The 25,193-nt window shown below is 41.5% G+C and overlaps 1 protein-coding gene across 2 annotated transcripts in view; it reads left to right on the top strand.

Moving 5' to 3' along the window:
* Window positions 1-25,193, top strand: part of ZCCHC2 (zinc finger CCHC-type containing 2) — a 60,874-nt gene that overhangs the window by 12,165 nt on the left and 23,516 nt on the right. For both annotated transcript variants that reach the window (XR_014139560.1, XM_081801073.1), the window contains exons 2-6: window positions 3,112-3,223; window positions 5,801-5,877; window positions 8,150-8,221; window positions 12,872-12,984; window positions 22,990-23,084. Coding sequence is in view for 1 of the 2 variants with exons in the window: in XM_081801073.1 (XP_081657199.1) it covers window positions 3,112-3,223; window positions 5,801-5,877; window positions 8,150-8,221; window positions 12,872-12,984; window positions 22,990-23,084 (469 nt within the window). In the remaining variant the exon portion in view is untranslated. The remainder of the gene's footprint in view (window positions 1-3,111; window positions 3,224-5,800; window positions 5,878-8,149; window positions 8,222-12,871; window positions 12,985-22,989; window positions 23,085-25,193) is intronic.

Below are 25,193 nucleotides of genomic sequence, written 5' to 3'. Positions count from 1 at the left end.
TAGATTAAATTTTTATTAAACTGATAAAATTGTAAATTTTACACATAGTTTCTAAATTTAGTCTAAATGATTTTATAGCATTGATGCACGCTGAGATGTAGGGTGGGAGAAGACTTAATTAGTAGGTATTTCATGGGTTGATGAACTTAAGTCCTTGGAAAGACACTCATACTCCATTTTTCTCCCTAGGTTATTAAACAGGAGGCCTTTTCGGCTGTTAAAATGTGTAACTTCAGACTTTAAAAATGTGACTTTGACTGTGAAGCAGACTACTTTCTCATGGTTGCTTCAATGTAATATTTGTGGAGGCAGCATAATACAATTATTTTTAAAATTTTTTATTTTTTATTTATTTATTTTTTTTAAAGATTTTATTTATTTATTTGAGAGAGAGAATGAGATAGAGAGAGAGAGCATGAGATGGGGGAGGGTCAGAGGGAGAAGCAGACTCCCTGCCGAGCAGGGAGCCTGATGCGGGACTCGATCCTGGGACTCCAGGATCATGACCTGAGCCGAAGGCAGTCGCTTAACCAACTGAGCCACCCAGGCACCCCCAAATTTTTTATTTTTTATTGTAAAATGTATAACATAAAATTTGCCATTTTAACACCTTTGTGAGTGTACAGTTCAGTAGCATTCACATTCTTTTTTTTTTTAAAGTTTTTTTTTTTTTTAAAGATTTTATTTATTTATCTGACAGAGAGACAGGAGAGAGGGAACACAAGTAGGGGGAGTGGGAGAGGAAGAAGCAGGCTTCCCGCTGAGCGGGGAGCCCGATGCGGGGCTCGATGCGGGGCTCGATCCCAGGACCTTGGGATCATGACCTGAGCCGAAGGCAGATGCTTAACCAACTGAGCCACCCAGGCACCCCTAGCATTCACATTCTTGTGCAACCATCACCACCATCCATTTCCAGAACTTTTCTTTTATCCCAAACTGAACCTCTCTATCCATTAAGCAGATACTCCTATCCCCCCACCCCCGGCACCGGTAACCACTCTTCCACTTTCTGTCTCTATGACGGAGACCGTTCTAGGTACCTCATGTAAGTGGACTTGTACATTCTTTGTTCTTTTGTGCCAGGTATTTCACTTAGCACGATGTCCTCAGGACTCATCCATGTTGTAATATGTATTCAAGTTTTATTCCTTTTGTAGGCTGAATAATACTCAGCTGTGTATATATGCCACATCTTGTTTATCTGTTCACCCAACAGTGGACATTTGAGCTTCCACCTTTTGGCTTTTGGGAGTGACGCTGCTGTGAAAAAATTATTTGTTCAAGTCCCTCCTTTTGCTCAAGTCCCTAGCTTCTCCACCTACGAGTGGAATTGCGGGACCACGTGGTAACTCTGTTTAAGTATTTGAGGAACTGGTTCGCTGTCTTCCGCAGTGGCTGCACTATTTTCCTTCCTACCAGGTAATGCACAAGGGTTCCGGTTTCTCCACATCCTCACCAATAGCTGTGCTCTGTGTTTTTGGAGAATAGCCATCTTAATGGGTGCGAGGCTGTATCTCATTGTGATTTTGATGGGCATTTCCCTGATGAAAACTATTTGTGGTTTTTTTTGCATATTTTGCATTTGTATTCAAAGGTGTTATTTTTAATTTATGAATCATGAATGAGCAGTGTAGAAAAATACTCTATAAAAATGGTTGACATATTCAGCTAAACTTCTTCCAGTTAACACAAGTATTTGAGAGGATTACAGTGCTTTATTTATATTGATTTTTGAAATACTTATAGCAATGTTAGGCCAATGCTGTTTTATGACTTTGTGGTAAATGATTATAAGGTCTGGATTAGGATACAGGTAAATTTGTTGTTGCTAGAAGAATTCTCATAGTCTACCTTTTTTAAATCATTAATATTGAAAGTTGGTGAATGCCATCATGCTAAATGTTTTGGAAGTTGGATGTTGTTGAAGAGATCTGTGCTGTCCTTCTCATTAAGTGGTTCTGTGTAGACAGATGCTTATTTCCTTGGGTTTCTACAGGAAGACAAGCTATATATAAGGCTGAAGCTTAGCTCCCAGGAGTCTCTGATGTGATGCTTTATTCCCAGAAATGGAGCTGTCAACGCGCAGCCCAAACCTATTGTCAGGCCAGCATGCATGATTGGACAGTAGAACAAAATATTTTAAATTAGGATTCTTGGAAAGTGTTGGGTTTTCTGTTTGTTTCATTTCTAAATTGACACAATTTAAAAAAATTAATGTATATTATTTATTGCACATTTGTCAAATTGTAATTGTTGAAACTGGGGTGGTTTGTTCTGAGTAGTATTTTGAGATTCTGAACATGAAGGAGTAAGGTGTGTGTTGTGATAAACAGCAGTTCTAAGGCTGTTTTATTTTTTTGGCTTAATCAGCGTGTTGTTGGAACCGTATATACACGGCACTGCTTCAGTTCTAGAGAGCTGTGTGTGAGATAAGCAGGCCCTTCCTGACTCCAGGCAGCAGTTCTCCTAGGAGTAAAACTTCTTCCACTTTACTGAGGATAGTGATTGGCTGAGCAAACTCAGATTTAGAGCACCCAGTTGCTATTAGGTGGTTTAACATGACTAATGGTAAACCCGCTGTCCATACTCATTCTTGTTCAGAAAGATTTGGCAGATATTGATGATAACCTTTTGTAAAACTTTTTCCTACCAAAGCATCTTGTTAGACCATCACTACAATCAAGTAGTGAATAAAAATTACAGTAATTAATGTAAAAAATAAAATTCCCATATATGTGGGGGGTTAGCTATCCTCTTTTATCTGTGTTCCTTTGATTCTGGTTCACTTTGGTTCAAATTGACATCACTGGGAATTCTGAGTAATAATGTGCTGCATGTCCCAAGAACACTGGGACAGTAAATAATTGATAGAATATTACTGTGAAGTGAAGATAAATATTGATATCAATAAATATTGATTCCTTTTTCTTAGTGGTGAATGCCAGTTTGTGCCTTTCTGCCCTTAACGTGTAATCACCTATTTGATCTCTAAAAATTGCTGTTAAAGTGGTCGCTGTTAAAAGTGTAAGATTTTAATCTGGTTTATTTCTGTGGAGTTGACTCTTCTTGGTCTGTGGAGTAGATTAACATGTGCCCCTCTTTCTCATCTAGAATGATTCTGCTCATGGTGATTACATGCAAAGTAATGAGGCCAGTTTACTAGAACAAGCCCCAATACCTCATGATGGACTTCCTGTGGCACCTCATAGAACCCAGCGAGAAGGTATGTTTGTTTTTTGTAAACTTACAGGAGAAGGTTGCAGAGTGCTATTTACCTTGGTTAACTCTAATTCTTCTCTTTTTTGGAGTAGAGAAATCCTACAGGTCCTAGGTTTGGCTCAGGCACCAGTCCCCCACTTTTTGGAGTCTTCATCTGGGCTCCTGCTTTGCAACACTTGGCCCGTCCTGGCTTGTGCTTACTTGGTTCTGCCTTGCGGTTGGTTGTCTTAAATCTAGTTGGATACTGTCAGAGGGCAAAAACCTTAACATTTTCCCGAAGTATTTGGTGTAGAGTGCTTTATCTGGAGAATGTGCTCAGCATTTCCTGAAAAAAGAAATTTTACGGAAGTTCACTGTAAGAAAGTGAAGAAATTTCTTACAAGCCCATGCTTCCTGCAGTAATACAGATTTCAAGAGGGCTGGGATGCGGGAATTGAAAGGACATTTTCATCTGAAAAGAAAGGAGTTCAGATATTCACTTCTCTTCATATTAGGGGATTCCATTAACCTGAGGGGAAAATTGAAATGGAAAATGTAGATGCCACCCGGGGAAAGTGTGGGCAGTAAGCATCACACTCCATTATGGCAGCTTTGAATCAACATCATTTTGCCTCCTTTCAGTCCCAACAATAGTCCTTTTTGTGTAATACATTTTTCCTCACAGAGGAAAAATAGGTATGCATGTTTAATGTTTCAAATAAAGTCTACATAATTACCTATTCCATCCTATTCAATGAAACTACTTGAGTCATAGCCTCCTTCAACCACACTCACTACACATGCGAGTGACCTGAAGCAGAGTTTGCTTTTACAATGAAGGTCCTTTTTTTTCCCTTTTTAATAAAAAAATTATTTTAGAAAAACAAAAAACTACATCAAAGTGCTAACACCCGCAAGATGGTACTATAGATGATTTTTCCCATGTTCTTTATTATTAAACAAATGCATGTGATCTCTGCTGCTTAGTTTTAATTTGTGAGGGCTGCAGCGTCTCCCTTACCCCGGCCATCCCTCACCGTATTCTTTTGTCTTGCTCATCTTGATTCTGAGAGATCATGTCAGGTAGAACGTAAAATCAAGGCTGAAGACACAGCCACATTCCCTTACTGCAGAATGCCCTAGTGGTCCCCTGCCCTTAGCCCACTGATTCACAGAAGTAGAGCTGCTTTGTATTTTCTGAACATAGATTAGGTCAGATGGTTTTGATTAAATAGCATCATCCTTTATCATAATTTAATAGAAAAGGTTTTGAAGACGGCAGACCCTCCCTGCCCCGCTTTGGCCTTGGTTGTACTGCAGCAGTTTTGAGGAGTTCAGGCTTCCAGCCTGGCTTTGGCGATTTTCTTTTGTTTCCGTCCTCAGCATTTCTCACCCATTGAGGGGACATGATCCTAGAAGCGGGCCACCAGACACCATATATTTGGAAAGTTGGCACAAAATACTGGTAGCAGTATCTCCTTAGTCTGTTAGGAATGTTTGCTTTCCAGCAAATTTCTGTATCTTACGTTTCCTGCTTTCGCATTGCTCACCATCCGTGATCTAGAACAATCTTAATTCTCCTGTCTACTTCTATTACTTTGTGTATTCTCCTTCATCTATTTTAACTTCTTTCCCTCCAAGTAAATCCTTTCCTTTTCTTCACCATCTCCCATCCCCTGAATTTAACAGTGACCCGAGCCTGTGGAGTCCCTCTCCTGACTCCCCTGTGACCTTTGTCATGTTCATGACTACCAGTCTCATTATTGCTTACACGCTGTTTCTTCTGTTTGAGCAACAGTTTCTCTTGCCTTTTTTTTTTTCCCCCTCAAGTCCCTATATTATGGTTAGTAGACTGGCTCTTCTCAATTTGTAAAGATATTTACTTCCTGAAAGATGATATTTTTATTGAAGGATGTGTTAAATGAGTAGTTCAGGAGTTTGTACATTTGTTTACTTCATTAACAAGCTGACATCTTACCTGGGTCAGTTCAGAATTACTCATGTAACTTATGACCACTGTTTTATCTGTGTAATAGATTTGTGAAAATTTTTGTCATAGTGAACCTTCATAGTGAAGTTCATTCATAACGTTAAGTTTGTAATACCATTATATGATATTAAGGGTCGTGTTGAGAACAACAATTTATAAATTCCCAATTGGAAAGAAATTTTTATCAGTTTTATATACTTTTGAAAGTTTTTTTTTTTCAGTTTAAACAAAAACTTAGATATTTTCTGGTTTATACCTACTATGCATAAAAACTTGAATAAAGTGCTGTATGTGGTAATTGGAATAACAGCAGTTTTGAAGATGATCCTCTAGAAAAATAATCTTTACTGTAGGTGTATTTTATTTATTTATTGGTGCTTAACAGGATGTTTGGAACTACTGAGTACTCGGCATGCTGAATGGATACAGAAAAAAATTCACGGATGAACGGCACATTGCTGTGCTTCTACACTTTTTGGTTTTATTTCATGATTTAAGACCAGTAGTAAAGATGAAGCTAAATAGCTTAATCGTTTCGTATTTGTCAGATTGGGTCACTGAAACCTGCATTTAGTCTCTGTAGAACAAGTCTACGTGTTTTCTTTCTTTCAGCCGTGCACATTGAGAAGATAATGTTGAAAGGAGTCCAGAGAAAAAGGGCTGACAAATACTGGGAGTACACCTTCAAAGTAAGCCCCTCTGCCCCCAACAGATGTCTCATGTACCGTGGTAAATGACTTTTTGGGAAAAATGAAAATTGATCTTTGGAAAAAACTTACAGCAGGTTTGCTAATTTAAGAAAAAGCTGTACGTAGACATACATTTGTCCTAATTAAGGGACTGTCCTGTTTTCAGTATGTGCTGCATGGTTTGCCAAGGTTTTAACTGTATCACATTAAAGTTACTCTGATGATTTTATAAAAAAAAAAAAGTAAGAGCCTTCGATTTGAGGTGTAAGATGTATCTTTTAAAGTAAAAGTAAACATTTTCACTAGTATTTTTTTAAATCAAGATCACGGGCATTGTCTTTTCCTGGCATGGTTTCCCTGATATCTTTCTCCTCCTCTTCTTTGTCCACGAAGGCTATTGGCCTTTGTTCCTTTGTCTTCCTCTCTCTGATTGCTTTCCTGTCACTCTGTCCTCAGACAGCTAACTAACCGTAGAGTCCAGCTTTGTCATTCCCCATGTCTCCTTTTTGCCTGTTGACTGTCATGCGGATTCCTTGTCCATGTCTTCCTTACTCCTCCCTGCTTGGGCTTCACTGTCTAGCCCTTTCTCCTAAGGTTGGACTGAGCGCCTTGAAGCCAAACGGACCGACGCCACGTTTCTGTGCTCCCTCACTTCAGTTCTTCCCCAAAGGTATTGCTTGCCAAACTTCAGCTCTGCCTTTCTCATGAAGTCATTACTGATCCTCCAGCAGAATGTGTTTCCATTCATTCATGGTATCCTCCCATCACCAGTTTCACAGAGTCTTCTATTTAGGTGACATGTTTTTCCTCTCCAGTAGGTTATTAGCTCATGGAGAGCAGGACTCTTCATCCTCTGTCATCCCACCATATCCAACTTGCTTAGTACATTTGTTGAATGAATTTCAGAACTCTGGCTTCTGCTCTGTGGGGGAAGTAGCCTCAGTTTGCAAATTTTAAGTCCTTATCTCCACATATTTCACTGAACATTTTGATAACCCATGGCACAAGCCACTGTGCTCTCTTCATGCAGTTACACGGGTTCTCCTTTTGTTGCTGGAGCTCTTAGCTTGTTCCTTCCTCCAAGCCTTTGTCATCCCCAGCTCTGGAACAGTCTTCCCCAGGCCATGGCACAGCTCACATCCCTTCAACTCCTAGGCTGGCTCAGATGCTCCCTCCTGTGAGGTCTTTCTCGGCACCCTTCTGATGTGCTATCCTGCTCCTGCACCACACCCTGTTCATTTTCTCTGGAGCCCGGATCCCTGAGGGGAATTCTTAACTATTCATTTGTGGTCATCTCTCTCATGCACCAGACCCTGAACCTCAGCCAGCAGAGACTTTGGCTGTCTTGTCCACTCCTGTGTCCCTTTCACTGAGAACAGTGTCTGACCCAAGTTAGCTGCTCAGTGAACATTCGAATAATTAAGAATCATTTAAAAGATGTGCCAGTTAATAAGGATATTTGCTTTGAGGATTGGTAGATACAATTTCATACCTATTTTGAACTATCTGATTAATAACAGTATGACTAGCTGATAAGACTTAGGTATTTGCCTAGTGCAAGTTTTACTTGGCTCAAATAATTGTAAAGTAGAGATTATTAGCTGGCCGCCATCAAGTCCACTGAATTAAAAGCGTCCAAGAGGTAAAGTGGCATAACAGATTTCAGTCTGGCTCTTCTGCTTACTTAGGGTCAGATCTAAGTAAGTTACTCTTAGAGTTTTAGTTTCTCCATCTGAAAATGGAGGTCATCATACCTGCCCCATCTACCATAATAGAATTTTAAAGAATTGAGATAAAGATGAAATCTCTTCATAAGCCATAAATCCCATAAAAATACAATGTAGTACTATCAAAGAGGGGCAGTAAACTCTAGTTATTTCTCTGAAGAATTTATATTTAATAAGTTCCAGGAGATAGAATTTTTATCTTTCTTGGTATATAGATCTATACCGTCAAAAGTGTCATTTTAGAGTCCTACAACTTTTCCTTTCTGAAAAATTACAAAAATGTAGTCTTATTTTAAAAGACAACTTTTTAACAAAACCGTGCAATTTGAAAGGAATTATTAAAAAGTTTTTTGAGTAGACTATGTCAATGTACCGTTAACTTTAACGATTTTGAAGAAATTACGACAATGCCAGGTTAACTTTATATTTCTAATTGTTAATCTTAATAAAATTTAAGTAAGGCCCTTTGTTTTACACATGGCTTTTTTCCAGCCGGTTCCCGCCTAAGAAATAACCATACAATATGTGTGTTTTTTTTAAATCAGGTAAACTGGTCCGATCTTTCAGTCACAACAGTAACAAAAACCCACCAAGAACTACAGGAATTTCTACTGAAGGTAAAAGTATAGATTTTGTTGTTAAAATGATTTTTACGTAGTATATAGAATCCAGAAACCTAATATCAAAACGGACACCAGGAAGATGTAACCACATATGTAGAGGTTGACTTAGAACTCTCCATGAACATTATCTGTAGAAAATGTCATGTTATTCTAAACCGAACTTTTCTTATGTGACCAATACAAGGAGATGAAGGGTTTTTCCACATGAAAAAAAAAAAAAACGGAACCTTATTCCTAGTTCCTTGCCAAGGTATATATTAATGGTGGCTGTTTGCAAGGGTACTTCCTGTGAAAGGGTGCGTCTGCACGATGAGAGGAGGCTTGTTAGCCTTGTTGTGTTCTGAGACCTAACAGCTCTTCAGCTCCCTCTGTGGACTTCCTTAAATCCATGTCGATTGGTTCCTTCTTCGAGTTCCGGCTTCCCCCTTCCCTCCCCCCAGTGATAGACTCTCCAGAGTATTGAGAATAAGGGATAATGGGAACGTCTTACACAGACTTGCAGAGGTAAAAGGTATCTTAGATCAATTTGGTCAAACTCTTGCCTGTTTCTTTTACACTAATTCTATTTTATTGAAGCATGTATGGGTAGAGCTAAATATTAAAAGAAGGAAATGGGTTTAAATGGTTAACCAGTACCTTACTATTTCTCAATAAGCAAATATATTTTAAAATGTATTGCTAATAAGGAGATAGAAAGTCCAGAAGCAGGAAACATTCCCACTCCATTACTAACTTTTGGATGAAGATGTGATGTAGTTATTGAACCTATGACATCAGAAATTTTCAGGACCGTGCTAGTTTCTAAGTTGTGTGCTTGTCACCATAAATATATTCTTTCAGATCATGTGGGTCTCCATTCTGAAAGCTAAAAGACACTCTTTGTCGCCAGCTTGCAGAGCTTTGAGCAGCATGGTAGGTGCTGGCTCTAAGGAGGACATAGTGTGATGTGTTATCACAGTGTTAGTCCGCTAACAGGGATAACTAATACCCAGGGACAACTTGAATATTTTCCTGCAGCTTATTTTAACCAACTGAGCCACCCAGGTGCCCATCCTGCAGCTTATTTTAAACTGGGCCCTCCTGGTTAAGGCTGGAGAGCTCCTTCTGCCACTTCAAGATGGTGACCTAACTGCATGCAGAGATGGGGGGGTCGTTAATTTCCAGTTGCCAAAGGTCCTACGCATATGACCTGTCGGCAGTCGACAGCATGGTGAGGAAGGAGAGAGTGGTGGAAGGACTGGATGCATGAGCACTGTCCTCCAGAGAAGAGGGCCGTTAGCTCCCCGGAGAAACTAGCGCCTGGCTAACAGGCTGCCTGTTGAAGAAACTAGGAAGGGCTGTCCCGCACCACCGCCAGCCCTGCACTTTTAAAATCTCTTCTATTTATAGCTGACTTCTCTGTCTGAGGAGAATAAATTCATCAAAGTTTAAGGGCAAGTAGCATGAACCGGTGTCCTACAGGTCAGAGAGCAACATGCTTCGTTTCTTTTTCTTGCCTTACCCTTCCCGCGATGGAGTTCTAGTGCTGGAGGCTAGGTTGCAGGGAGATAGAGCTGAGGCTGAAATATCTCGCGGTAGGGCGTCAGTACGGCGGGGTCCGGTGCTGCTACGTGGCAAGGCCAGTTCCCTGATGCATTAGGGTGGGGGTGCTGCCGGCAGCCTGTCCCGTGTGCTGCCGGGAGACTTCGACAGGAGAGCACATGGCTGACCTCGAGCCTCGGGCCTGGCACCAGGCGGTCTCTCCTGTCGGGTTTCCCTAAGCTTCAGTTGGTTTTTCGTCTTGACAGATTTCTTTCTTTCTTTTTTTTTTTTTGCAATCGTACAATTTTTCTGAAAGCTTAAGTGCTTTAAAAAAATACCGCCCCCTATAATTAAGTTACTCTTCAGAATCATGGTAGTTAATGATCCCCCTAGTTAGTCAACTTTTGAATACAGAATTTTTCTAAAGTGGGACAGATGCCTTATCAAGTTATATGAAATAATTGGCAACATTGTATGCTTCCAGAAAGTACTTGCCTATTCTAAAGCATCCTTTCAAGTTTACCATATATCTTTTCTCCTTTTTACCTCCCTTCTAAAATCATCTACAAAAGTTAAGAGCAAAAGTGTCCTTTTGACAGCCTGTACATACTACCAGCCTTTAACTTTTGTAGATGCTGTTTAACTGCACTTTCACTGGTTGCTGTAATGTGGAAGAGTGAGTTTGAGGTCAGTGCTTTCAAATCCTTTTTTCCCGTGTGAATGGCAGCTTCCGTCCTCGCATCCAGGCTCCCTTCCCCTGCTACTGCTGCTTAGAAGCTGCATCTGACACCTGTTTCTCACCGTGAGACTGGAAGCTCCACGGAGGCAGGGTTTTTGTTTCTTCTCTCACTGCTGTATCCCCACCGCCTAACGCAGTAGCTTGGACAGGGTTGGGCTTTGAATATTTGTTGATTGAAGGAATGAGGGATGACTGAGGAGAGTTAGAAAAACTAAATTGTAATGATGGTTCTCCCCTAGGCCTCAGTGTTTTAATTTTTTCTTTTTAAGATTTTATTTGAGAGAGATAGTGACAGATAGCGAGAGAGAGCATGAGCAGGGAGGAGAAGGAGAAGCAGACTCCCCGCTGAGCAGGGAGCCCCATGCGGGGCTCCATCCCAGGACCCCTGGATCATGACCTGAACTGAAGGCAGACGTTTAACTGACTGAGCCACCCAGGCGCCCCAGGCCTCAAAGTTTTTAAAGAGAAGCTTGTACTAGCGAGGAGAAATGCCTCCCAGCGCTCTGGGCTGGTGCAGGGCTGAGCTGGGGCCCGGAGGTGGGGGGCTGGGTCCTGGAACGAAGACCAAGAGGTGAGGAAATTCAGAAGTGACTAGAATAGAAGAGACATGATTTAAAGCTGTATTTTTAGCAAATGTGCCTTCCTCTAGGGCTGGAAATAGTCCTTGGAAATTGAAGATAAAAACCACTTGAAAATAAAGCATTTTGCAAATACTGATGACTGCACATCCGCACTCTGCCCAGTCACGTGAACAGTCACTGACTGGGTGACAGTGTACATGCTCATGCCTTCCGGTGCTTAGAAGAGCCATCAGTGATTCCGTAGTGGAAACAGACTTCTCCATTGAAGCTGGTTTTCTTTGGCTGTGTACAGATGTTCAGGAAATACCTTGTGTAAAATGGGTAATATGAAATATGCCTAGTGTCCTTAATCTGTATTAAAATAATAAATATTGAAATAGTCATTTCTTTGTTTGGGAAATGTGTAGATTCAGGAGCTGTTTCTTCCTGTTAGTGATCAGAGGACATGCTCTTCACAGCAGGCGCGTGGAGTGCGAGCAGGGCCTTCAGCCTTACCAGGTTATAAAAGAACCAGGAAGGACTTCATTCTGACAAACCATCTTGATTCCATAGTCTCACTGCCTGAAATTAGTAATACTTTATGCTGTCTTTGTTAAATTTTCCATTTCTGAATCGTTGACTCAAAATGCGTATTTGTTAAAAGCATACTTGCTTTGGATTCTCCGGTTAGAGATCGGTATGTAAACTGACAGTTTGTGTAGATTGTTCTATTCCTGCAGCTCCTTAGATACTGTGTTAATGGTTCTACTCTTAATTTTAGTGAAAGTGCCAGTAAATTCAGGAGTTCATTGCAAAGACTAGTTATCAGAAGTCAAATTTAAAACTTCGAATGCTTGAAAGACCTGGGAAGTTAATTTTATAAATGATTGATTTATTAGGAATTTTTTTTTTTTTTTAAGATTTTATTTATTTGACAGAGAGAGACACAGTGAGAGAGGGAACACAGCAGGGGGAGTGGCAGAGGGAGAAGCAGGCTTCCTGCTGAGCAGGGAGCCCAATTCGGGGCTTGATCCCAGGACCTTGGGATCATGACCTGAGCCGAAGGCAGACGCTTAACGACTGAGCCACCCAGGCACCCCTGATTTATTAGGAATTTTAAAAAGTAAGCTTAGTTAATAAACAAAACGACTTAAAATTTTGTTTTTAAAGAAAACCTTTCTTGGCCAAGTGATTTTTTTTTTTTTTTTTTGGTGGTTTCTGGTACATCGCTCTGAGGGCACCACCATCATGTGGAGGGAACGGTTATTCACCCTTCAATTAGTGCTTTTTATGTGAGGAAGATGAGAGTTTTCACCCTGTCTTTCACACCCAGTTCTTTATTTGGTGCGTCGCACTGGTATCTGACATTGCCTGAGATTCAGCTGTGAAACGAGGCACAAAGGTGATGACTCTAAAGGGAGGAATAACACTTCTCAGAATACTACTTGAGGATTAAAATAATCGTAGCTACACTATGCAAAACGTTACTCCATTTAGCTTTGGTGTGGATGTGACTTTCATGTGGCATGTGGCAGGTAGAGCGGGAGTGGTGTGCAGGCGTGTCCCAGTAGCGTGCTGGATGCCGCTGGGTCGTTCTGCACCATCACAGAGCCCTGAGGTGTGCCCAGAAGGCAGAAGACTGTCCTAGTAGAAAAATCGATGCTGCTTCCATACGGGGCCTGTGTCATGAAGATTTAGAGAAGGAACTGCTTTGGGACAATGACAGAGCAAGAGACATTTATGTTCCTTTTATGCCTCTGGTTTGTAACCTCCTTAGCAGTAAGTGAAAAACTTAACATTGGCCTTGCTGTTTTCCTTTTCTAGCTCCCAAAGGAAGTGTCTTCAGAGACTTTTGACAAGACCATCTTAAGAGCCCTGAATCAGGGTTCACTGAAAAGGGAAGAACGGCGACATCCTGACCTAGAGCCCATCCTAAGGTAACAATTCAATGACACTGTCACAGCGGTATCACAGACAAGATCATGGGCAGCGGAGGACTTAGAGTGGAGTTCAAGGGAGATCACAGAGAGATTTTTCTGTGGAGTACTTTTTTTTTATCCATATGTTATTTGGGTCTAGGCTCACACTAGGAAACCTCAAACTAATTACTTTGATCATTGGACTCTTTGGCTCTCTGATATCATAAATAATTGCTTCTAAACTATGTCAACGTTCAGTGAACCTCCTGTTTTCTCCATAAAATATTTATTGAAAGAGTTCCTTGTTCAAGAGCTCAACTTTAGAGATGTTTTCTGTTTTAAGTTGTCAAGTAAGAAGATTAGGCTAATGGGTTGGAAAGTAAAAGGAAATGAATGCTGCTGAAGACCTGCTCTTCTGTAGGTGGTGAAGTTACAGTGGTGACTGCTTGGGCATGGTGGGTCAGTTCCCAGAGCGTGCTGCCCGTGGAGTGAGGAAGAGATGAAGATATGGGCAAGTGGAGTAAGGGTGGCCCAGCGGCCCTGTGTGGGCAGGGTGGGTGTGGATGTGGGTAAAGAGACTCATTTCATGATGGGAAGTTGAGGAATCTCTTGCCTAATGGCTCATATTTTTTCCTAAAGTAAGAGTTTGCTTAACAGTGGCTACACTGAGCGTGGGGGACCAAATGTTTGAGAGCAGAAGGGACTTACAGTGGTTGTGTGGGGATGTGGAGAACATCCTGGCCAGGGTGTGGAGTCCATTTGAGATTGAATATCAGTAAATGATAGTGATAATGGTCTGTCCTGCTGTGTGGATTTTTTAAAAAAATCTTTCCAGCATTTCAGGTTCAAGTGTTAGGAAAGCACATTTTCGGATAAGGACTTTCTTGGATGTGACGAAAGGACACTGGGGCAAAGGAATTTAGGGAAGAGCGTGCAGTGTTTAAAAACGGACAGATTCCCAGAGTGAGGCTAGGTGAGTCAGACGGGAGCGTGAGCCGCAGTTGAAGAATTAGGCGTCATGGGAGTAAGCAAGTCATGAAGCAGATCAGAGTGTGAAATGTCTGGATTAGGGAGTTCGGAGATGGAGCCATTCGTTGTGATTGTCAGAAGTTTGGGGTATGGTTTCGGTAATTGTTTAATTGTTCCACTCACCCCTCTGTGAGGGCTTTCCTTTAGGAGAGAGAAATTAAGGTGATAATGGCCAAGGAGACAAGTGCTGTTTTACTGGAAACGTGCAGTTATTAATAAGTAAACTCAGGAAGAGCAGTGTTGGAACATAGATGCCCTAGAGCACCCGGGCTTGAGCGGGACTTCCTGTCTGCCCTCCCAACCTGAGCCGGCCCCATTTGTGGAGTAGCCTTGCTGAGGCAGAGAGCAGGCAGAGAAGGGTGTCAGTTGGCATCGTGGACCCCCCCCTCGGCCGGTGGGGAGCCAGCGTTCTCAGGATGGGACGGGGCTGGGAAGATGGGGTGAATGTTTGCTCCTCGATGGAGAGAAGCAGAAATCTGGGAAGGAGGGTGTGTTCATTGAGTGACAAGATCCAGGATAGAGCAGAGATGGAGGAAATCACTGGGGAAAAGGCAGCCAAGCAAAGATCCCAGTGTTGGCTGGTCACCCGCATGGAATTCGAAGTCCCCTGAAGACCAGGAGTGGAGCAGACAGTGAGGCAGGGGCCAAACTGAGTACGAATGTGGAAGCGTGACCCGGTGGCAGGTGTGTGACTAAAACCAGAGGGCGGAGTGCCTGGAAGGCAGCTTCACGGGAGCGCCCCCACCCTCGCGGCCCTCCACCCGAACAGGCTTGCAGGGTTTTAGTCCAAGTAAGGGGGTGCAGATCTGTTCATTGCAGAGCCTGGCAAATATTGGGGCCTCTCAGAGACAGTGGTCACCGAGTATTCCAGGGATGAGACTGGTGAGGTTGGGTGATGATGGTGAGGGAGAGTTGGTTGAATTCCTGGGTCCCCTGTGCTACTCAGAAGTCAGTGGGCTTATGCATCCTTGGGGATCTTGTTAAGGTGCAGGTTCTTACTCCATAGCACCGGAGTGGACACAGTCCTGCGATTCAGTAGGCTGTAGGAGATGCTCATGGTCCATGGAGTACACATTGAGTAGCAGGCCTTAGAGGTGGGTGAGCACTGAGACCGCTGCCTCTGGAGTGGCTCAGGAGGGAGCTTCTAGCTGTGATCCTGGGGGGTGGAAGGGTGTCTGGAGCATGAACCTGGTGGTCGGCACTGGAGGACATAGTGAGGATGCCAGCCAGCAGCCTCTGGGGTGTGGTGAGCGGCAGAGTGTGCGTCTTGAGGCCATCTCCTGGAGGAAGTCAGTGTGTGCTCTCACCCTGTCGGCGCTGGCTTCAGGGCGTGCTTTGTTCCCAGCCGGGTGATGCTGGCTACAGGCCTCCGATTCCAGCCAAGGTCTTTACCTTGCCTGAGGTCGTGTGGCTGACCGGTAGTGGACTCAAAGGTCTGTTGCATACTGCTCCAATTAGAGGGATAAAATGTAATAAAATCTTATTCAGTATGTTTGTATACAAAGTGCTCCATGTAAGAGTTGCTCAATTTATTTAGGTAGTTTGGGGCTTTCTTGATAAATCTGACAGATGTTCAATATAGAACATTTGGAAAATACGGAAGAGTAATGAAAAGATGACAGTTACTCAAAGAACTACTTTTGACATTTTAATTTTTCCTTTCAGTTTTTTGTTTTGCCTGTAATATTAGATAGGCAGTTTTATATTCTATTTTCCTTCTCAAATTATAGGCATTTTATATTTAATTCTTCAAGATCATTTTGAATGGCTACAGAATATATCCCATCTGGCTGTGTAATCCTTTGACTCTTTCTTTGTTTTTGGGAAGAAAGACAATTTTCTGGGCTTCCCCCCCACCCCCTAAAAAATACAGCTTTGACCATTTTTGTACCTAAAAAATTTTCCAGATTTATGAGTTACTACTGAAGAGAGATTCTTTGAAATTGATTTACTGGTTTATGATCCTCTTTTTGTATCCTTGATAATACATATATTATTATTTTTCTTATGGAAAAGTTATGTAAATAGTATATACTATTAGTGTTTGAATTTACTTGTTTATTGGCTAGCTTTGAGTATCATCTAAAAAACTATATCCTTATTTGATAGGAGAATAATTATCTCACTGGCTTAATGCTCATTTCCTTTGTTCATGAAATTCAGTATCTTTCTGTAAGTTTAGCCATTTGTATATTTTGTAAGATCATCTGTCCTTTACCAGTGTATCCTTGTGGGTTTTAGTGTTTTTAGATTTTTAACAACTTACCTTTAGTAATACAATATTTCTCAGTGATGATTTTTTAGATGAAGATTAAAATGCTATGTTAGGTCTATATGTCTTTGTTTCTGTGTTTCGGTTTATCTCTTCAGGAATACAAAGTCATTCCCAGATTGTTTGTTAAATGTTAGGTATATCTCTGTAGCCATATGGGGGAAAAGTTAGGCTAGAACTGTATGTCATTCCTTACATCAAAATTAACTCTAGCTGGCTCAGAGATTTAAATGTAAGAAAGAAAACATGAAATTTATAGTATGTGTATGAAAGATTTTTCAGAGTATCACACAATATCTAGAAACCATTAAAAGTGGAAATTCAAATACTCAGAAATCAAATTTCTGCCTGATGTAAAGAAGAAAATATAAACAAAGAGAAGACAAACCTCAAATTCAAGAAAAAATACTTGCAATAATTTCTTTCTCGTTAAAAAAAAACCTCCTAAAAGTCAGTAAGTAATAAAAACGAATAGTCCAAAGTAGGGAGAAAAATGGGAGCATATATGAACAAATAGCACAGAGAAACTGAATTTCAGGTGTCATTTTAACATATGCAAAGCTGCTCATAATCAGAAATACAAATTAAAAACTTGAGTTTTATTTTGTTTAGGAGGCCACTGTATTTTTCTAATTTTAAATTTAAAAATTTTTTTAATTTAGTTTTTTTTAAAGGTCTATTTCTTTTGGGTGGGGAGGGGCAGAGGGAGAGGGAGAGAATCTTAAGCAGGCCCGAGATCATGACCTGAGCCAAAATCAAATTGGATACTTAACTGAGTGAGCCACCCAGGCACCCCTAAATTTAGTTTTAATTGAAGTATAGCTGTCATACAATATTGTGTTCGTTTCAGGTATGTAACATAGTGATCTGACAATTATGTAGCATACGATAACGCTCACGACAACATGTGTAGTCACCATCTGTCACTACACAAAGTTATTACAGTATTATTGACTATAGTCCCTGTGCTGTGCTTTTCATCCCATGACTTATTTATTTTATAACTGGAAGTTTGTACCTCTTAATTGCCTTCACCTATTTCACCCATCCCGCTACCCCCTTCCCTTGGCAACCACCGGTTTTTGGTATTTGAACCTGTTTCTGTTGGTTTGTTCGTTTGTTTTTCAGATTCCACATATAAGTGAAATCATACGGTATTTGTCTTTCTCTTTCTGGCTTATTTCACTTAATGTAATACCCTGTAGGTCCATCTATGTTGTCCCAAATGGCAAGATTTCATTTTTTTTTTAATGGCTGAGTAATATTCCTTGGTGTATACCACATCTTCTTTATGTGTAAAGAATCTTTCTGAAAACCACAGTAGTAAAGAGGCTTATGTCCAGGGAAGAAGAGGGCCTCTGGGAGTAGGAATGAGACTGGCTGTTCACTTGGTAACTTCTGAGTTTGGGCCGTATATATTCTTCACTTATTTAAAAGAGCTTGAAGCTATCCCTCTTTTGAAACACGATCAATTTACTTTTTGTGTACACGATAGTTTCTGTTATTTTTATTGTTCCTTTAATTGTTTTGGATTTATTTTGTTTTACCAAGTGAGGCCAGGATCTAAATTTGTTTTTCTTTCCAAACAATGAATTGATTCTTTCCTATGTTACTGATTTACTACATTCTTAGGTATATAACATGTTCCTGGATTTTTCCTCTCAACAATCTCATTCTTGTTCCAGGATCACTTCTTCATTATTAGAACTTTATAGTTTATTAGTAGCTATTAGACCTGATATTTTTCTTCCTGGTACTGTTTCTAAAATACTCCTCTGTTTTAATATGTGTTCTCAGATATTTATTATTCAGCTTAGGTATTTTAAAACTTGATGCAGGGGCGCCTGGGTGGCTCAGTCGGTTAAGCGGCGGCCTTCAGCTCAGGTCATGATCCCAGGGTCCTGGGATCGAGTCCTGCATCGGGCTCCTTGCTCAGTGGGGAGCCTGCTTCTCCCTCTCCCTCTACCTGCCGCTCCCCGTGCTTGTGCTCGCTCTCTCTCTCTGTCAAATAAATAAATAAAATCTTTAAAAGAAAATAAAACCTGATGCATATGTGCTCCTAGGAGATGTGCTAAACTGTGGTTCAAGTCTTAGTAATACCAGTACCTGAGTTCTTCATAGGACTGTCATTTTTAAAGAGTCCTCGTCAGTTCCTATCCTCTTTTTCCCTGCCCCTCCCAAACCCATAAGTCCTCAAGCCACTCAGTGGAACAGAGCATGGCAGGTGGTGGCAGCAGTTTTGGAGGACATGCCCTCTAATGGACTAGGAAAGGGGCCCAAGTGGAGTGAGGAGTCCCCGGTCATGGGGCTGGTGCTGAGGGGCCTGGCACAGTGTTTGAGAGCGCACACACATGAGAGGTGGCCGGCAGGGCACTCGCGCTCAGCTGGTTTCAGGAGGGCACCTGCACAGGAGGTAGAAGGGGCAAGAGTGGGAATAGATGACTACAGGGGTTGACCTAATATAAGTATGTTAAGAATCGTGAGGACCAGGTGTCTCTCTATTGGAGAAGGCAGTTACAATACAGAAAGGAAGAACCGCCCCAGTGAGCCCTGGAGCGTCTGATTGGAATTGAAGGTATGGATGCGAACCCATGATTTTTGGTACATTTACAGAAATAAATACGGTTGTGTGTGCACACACACGTTCCCTGACTCTGTTCTTTGAAAGGTTCTGGAAGCGGCCCCAGCCACCCTCAGCGGGGATGCTTGGTGTTCAGAGCTTGACTTGTAACACCATTCTCCCCTAAACAGAACTAGGGCTCCTCGGAGGAAAAACTGATTGTAGGGCTGGCGCAGCTTTCCGACGGTGCCGGAAAGCTCGGCAGTGCTCAAAGAATGGAGTGGCTTGGTCACCAGGCCACAGAAGCCGGCTTGAAGGGGCTCCTAGTGGTCAAATCTGGAGCAAATCGAACATCAAAATAAAGAAAACAGTAACGCTGAATAAAGGAGGAAACCACAAGTCCATGTTGAAATAGATAATGAATGAGCAGATTGAGCGTTTGAGGATATTTTACAGTATCAAAGTCCTTTCCCACAAAATAATGCTTATTATTCATAAAGGGAGGAAGGGTCACTTTAGAATAGCGAAGCTTAACAGGTACCACCTCTCACCCCGGAGCTGAACTTGATGGGTGACGAGGGGGTCAGTCAGAATCACCACATAGCAGGCTGTAGCAAAACAACAAAGCCTCGGTCCTGTGAGACTCCTGCTGGGAATCTGATCATGAGGACGCCTCAGACAAACCGAAATTGTGACCATTCCACAAACTACATTCCTCTTAAAACCATGAGAGCCACAGGAGGGCTGAGGAGCTGTCCTGGCAGCTGGATGCAGCATAGGATCTGAACTGGGTCTTTGTGGTAAAAAGGACACTTTGGGGTCAGTTGGAAAAGCTTAGATGGGGTCTGAGGATTAAGTCTTAATTTATCATAGAGTATTAATGTCCTGTTATTGATTGTAAGAGAATGTCTCTGTAGGAGATACTGATGTCTTGCCAGGTGTTGGGGTGTCAGAGATCAGCTGTTTAAAAAAGTATTTTTTACTGTATTTGCAACTTTTCTCTTAAGTGTGAGATTTTTTAGAGGGAAAAAAATATTTCCATAAGGAGCCACTTTTAGAAATTGGGCTCCTGGCTAGGATGACAATTAAGAAGTTTGTGTCTGACTCTTCCTTATTAACAGCTTTTAGGGTTCTCCTCTGTGATGATCATGGAAGTGTGTGTGTGTGTGTGTGTGTGTGTGTGTGTGTTTTAAGATCTTTTTTACTATAAAGGTGTTATTCAAGCTACTTGTGAAGAATGTAGAGGAAGGTGTGATGCCAAAAGTCCCAAATTGCCCTTTCTCCAAATTTAGTCACTAGAATAGCCTTCATTAAAAAATTTTATGGAAATTTTCTGTGCATGTACATACCCTTGTATTTATGTATTTGTATATATTTACTGTGCAAATTGAATGATCCTATACACGCTTTTTTGCCACTTAACTCTTTTCATTAAATATATTGGACATGGTCACACATCGGTACATGTAAAAAGATTGCTGCCTTTTTATTTGCTACATAATCTATTTTTAGTTGTATCATAATTAATGAGTGCACTTTATGGCCATTTTGATTCTTAAATATTTTGAAACAAACAGTATTACAGTGAATGTCCACATATGTTTCTTAACACATTTGGATATGTTTATCTGTGAGAGAAATTTCTAGAATTGAAATTGTTTGGTCATAAGTTATGCATTTTTAAATATGTGATGATTCCAAGCTACTTCTAAGGATTCTAAGGAAGTAACAACCCTTTTAACGCTGGAAGTCCTGTATTCAGATCTGTGCACCTCAGCAGACATAAGATACTCTCCATCTCTCATCTTTGCCAGGCTCAGAGAGGAGGACTGTATCTTATTTTCGTCTGTATTTGAGTCTGTAGTTAGTCTGTATTTGCACTTTCCTGTGAATGGCTTTTTCAGTTCTTCCCACTTTTTATTGGTCTTACTGATTTATAAGAGTTATTTGTTAGATTAAAGAAGGGAACCCTGTTTGTCGTTATTTCTTGACCATGTGGGCAGTTTAAATTTTTATGTAGTCAGATTTATCAATCTTTTTCTCTGACAGTTTCAGGGTTTTGTATCCTGCTTGGAAAGAGTTTACTCTTTAAAAAATGATATATATGATATATATATATATATATTTTATATATATATATATTTTTTAAAGATTTTATTTGTTTGACAGAGAGAGAGACAGCGAGAGAGGGAACACAAGCAGGGGGAGTGGCAGAGGGAGAAGCAGGCTTCCCGCCGAGCAGGGAGCCCAATGCGGGGCTGGATTCCAGGACCCTGGGATCATGACCTGAGGTGAAGGCAGATGCTTAATGACTGAGCCACTCAGGCACCCCGAAAAAATTATATTTTTAAAATACGTTCCCTCCCCCCCAATATTTCCCTTAAAAAAATCATTGATTTGTGTGGCTGGTTTGTGGTCCCAACACCATTAATAGGATGTGAGAACACCTCATTCTCAGTTTGTGAATTTTAGATTAGTGTGATTATCATTCATGTCACTTAAGAAAGGGAGCGATTTTAGAGGAAGGGGCAGTTATTATAAGGGAGAAATAGAAAATGAGTTTATAGGAGCCGGAGAGATGGGGTTGGTACAGGACGCCTTGCATGAATACAGTTCCAGATCACTGTAAATTAGGAAAAGAGAAATATGGCACTGAAATGTACATTTGGGGTTGGGTAGTTTCTGTCATGTTGAAGTGTAATCTTGTTTTTCTTATTTAATATGTTAGTTTATGGCCAGTTTGATTTGTAAGTAGATAGGTATGGTTGCCATCTTGTGGTTCTGCATTACCGCACCTTGACTTTAGTGTGGATGCTGCTTTCAGGCCTGTGGGTTCATCTCGGCTGTGGCTTGTACGTGTAGCTCTGTGTTCCCACAGCGGACATGCATTTGGTTTGTGGAGTGGTGGGTGGTATCTAGGCTCTCTCTTGGGACTCAAGCCTTGAATTAAAGGTGTGTCTGTCTTTGGACCGTTGGTTTGTAAATGTAACTGGGTAATAGGTTCCACCACTGCCGTTGGATTTTAATCCCCGGATGTAGGTAATGTTTTCAGACCTGGAAATTTAGATCAGCTCCTTGCTCAGTTTTCCTCCCATCTCTTCATTTCCCCTGTTTGTCTTCCTGTTGAATATTTATTTCCACATTTGCATACCAAGAAGCAATTTTACCTAATGTGCAAGGTAATTTTGGTCCATAGGGTCATCTCTTGGTATAGTATCTAATGACTTTATAATTAATATGAATGACAGGTCAAAAACCTTGGGGAGAAATTTAAGAATTTTAAATGAGCATTTAACGTGTTCGACAATAATGGAAGGGGATTTGTATGTTGAGCAGGGTGACAGTTTTGTGTGCTGTGAGTGTCATAACCTTGATGAATTGGTAGTATCATTCCCTAGGAGGAGAGTAAAGCTGAAAGGCTAAGTAACTGGTTTAGGGTGATTCAGCTTTTAAGTGGTTGAGCTGGTATTCAGATCCTTGAGGAAACTTTCCATTAGACTGTACTGTAACTATGCCCCTTATTGCAGGGTCCCTTTGTAGAGAAGACTTCCAGCTGAAGTCTTTTAATTACATTAATAAAATGTGAGGAAAGCTGGTTTTCAAAGATAACGGTTTAGAATCATGGCATGATGCACAGTGGAGCGAATCATCAGTTAGTCATGCCTTAGGACGTAGTCCTACTTGTAGCTCCCCAGACCACCGCATTCCACAGTTTCCAGGACCCGTAGCACCCCAGCATCCTAGGCTCTTAGGTTCAGAGTGTAGGAAAGTGCCTTCATGGGACAGGCAAGTGAGGAAAAGTAGCACCTGTGAAGAAGAGTAAAGGAATTGCAGTTCTTATTCTGAGCAGAAACCACTTGGGCAAAAGGCGGAAATTATATATATATATATATATGTATAGATGCATATATATATATTTTTTTTTTTGCAAGAATTGCAACCATATCACTAGATTATAGAAAATTAAAAATAAGCCTGTTCACTAGATTTTTGCAAATAGGTTTAACTTTTATCCACTTCCTCCTATGGGAAATACGTTAGAAAATAATATTCTTTTCCTTAGGAAAACCGTCTGTTTTTTATACCTGAATTAAACAGCCACGTGCGCTGGCCTGAGATCTGTCCCACGTGAAGTTAACCCCGGTCTTGTCTTTGTGCGCAGGCAGCTATTTTCCACGTCATCCCAAGCTTTCCTGCAGAGTCAGCGGGTGCACAGCTTCTTTCAGGCCGTACCAGCGGACCCCCTGCACAGCCTCAGTAAGCGCCTCTCCTCTCCTCTCTGGAAGCCGGCTGCTTTCTCGCTCAGTCCTGCTTCACCGTGCCGCCCCTGGGGGCTGGCCGCCGGCGTCCCAGTCGGGGAAGGGTGGCATTCGATTGAGAACATCTCTAGTCTTCCGTGACATTGACACCGCAGTTTTAAAGCTAACGTCACAAATCTGACTGGCTGCCAGGCGGAGGCCAGCTGTCTCCGGACTCGTGCACATCCTGGGTCCCCCGGGGCTGGTCAGTCAGCCTGGGCGTGCAGGTCGTAGAGGTGCTCCGCTGCTGAGCGCCTGGTGTAGAACCTCTTAGAACCTGCCTTTCCTCCTGGGTCCCCCGTCTCCGTAGTGACCTCCTCAGCTTCCGAGTCTGGAAACCCGGGCCTTACCCTTTTCACTTACCCTCTCTGTAGTCAGTCATGGACAGGCCGAGCCACACTGGACGAAGGATGTCTTCCTTTCTGCCCCACCCCCACCCCCCGCCCCAACGAGTCCCCTTGTTGGCAGTTAAGCCTTTCTTTCCTGCACACCCTGTGCAAAGCCTCTCGCTAGTCTCAGATTCTAGTTTCTCGCTTTACTTTAACCTATCCCAGGATTACCTCAGGGATCAGTTGCTTTTAATCCCCTCTTGAGAACGTTAAAAGTTTGGTTTGAAATTCAAGCCCGGCCATGAGCCTCCTTGTACCTTATTGCTAGTCTCTCAGGCTTGGCGTGCACCCAGTACACGTGCCATTTCCTGTCCCAGTGTCTTGGCTCGTTCTGCACCTGAACTTCTAAATGGCCTTCCTTTTGGCACAGCCTGTTAAAATCACACCTGTTTTAAGACCCAACTGAAACACCGCCTCCTGAAGATTTCCCTGCCTTTTCCTTCTATTCCTGTGGGTTGGTTTTCCCTCATGTCTCATCCTTCATCACAGTTGGCCTTGTGTGTTGTTTGATGTCATCTTTCTCAACTGCCTGTTTAGACAAATATTTGGCCAGGAACATGGATGTGTGCTTTAGGAGAATGTGCTGACTTCCAGCACAGCCACTCTGGCAAGTGGCTATTTACTTTTTTAAATCTTTTCTTCTGCTTTCAACAAAGTCCTATTTTCTTGTACCTAAAGGGGAAAGAAAATGCATATTTCCTCATTTTGAGGTGGAAGAAAAAGAGTTTAAAAAAAGTAAGATGATTGGGTATTATAACATGGGTTAACTTAATGTTAAAGTTTCTCTAGTGGGGCACATGCGCCTTAAATATTTTAAACAAACAAGTAGCAATTAGAATTAATGACTTTTGGTGACTGGTTAGTAAGACAAGATGAACGACCACGTGGTTAAATTTATGTCTGAATGGTGGCAGTAGCTGTATTTTTTTAAGGGAGAATCCTAATCATCCTAGAGCTGTGTAGATTTAACAGTCAGTGCTTCTGCTTGAACTGAGTGTAAGTACTTTTTAAGGAGTATCACTTAAATAGATCTGTTTAATTCTAAAAAAGCATTGAAACACGAAGTTAAACTTCAAATTCAGATTTTAGCAGGCTGCCCAGGAACACTGGCCCAAGTGGGTAGTGCACAGATAAATAATAGAAAACTCATCATGAGAGCTTTACAGTATTTAAAGTGCGTGAGCAGCGCTAAAGAAGGTATCAGATTGCTGCGAAATTAAAATGTATTAAAAACACATGTTTTGAGATTGTGGAAAATCTGGTCAGGATGACCCCATTGTTTCACCAAGGTCATTTGTACTTTTTTTTTTTTTAAAGAATGACAGCTCTACACTTTTTCTCCCTAGGATAGAGCATAGTGTTCTATATTCTGACGATGGAGAAAACAAAATTGTTAAACTCCTAAATGACTTCAGAATTAAACTCTGGAATCCCACCGGTCTGTATCGTAATGGAGAAGTCGTCCGGGGCTTTCAGAATGTGTTCGGTGACCGGTCAGTGCTGGCCCATGAATTGCTTGTCACTGCTCTGTAATAGAAGAATAGAAACTGAGAGTAGCCAGTCTGTGTAGCAGTTTGACATTGCCACACGTGATCGTATTTTTAAAAGTAATAGTTTACAACACATTAGAAATTTGAAAGCCTCAGCACACACTGATGTTTGGGAAGCACTCATCTAGT

Source organism: Leptonychotes weddellii, chromosome 13, assembly GCF_054177405.1.
Source record: "Leptonychotes weddellii isolate Sample4059 chromosome 13, ASM5417740v2, whole genome shotgun sequence".
NCBI lineage: Eukaryota > Metazoa > Chordata > Mammalia > Carnivora > Phocidae > Leptonychotes > Leptonychotes weddellii.
Note: the sequence above shows the minus strand (reverse complement) of the source record. Positions and strands in the feature narration are given on the sequence as shown.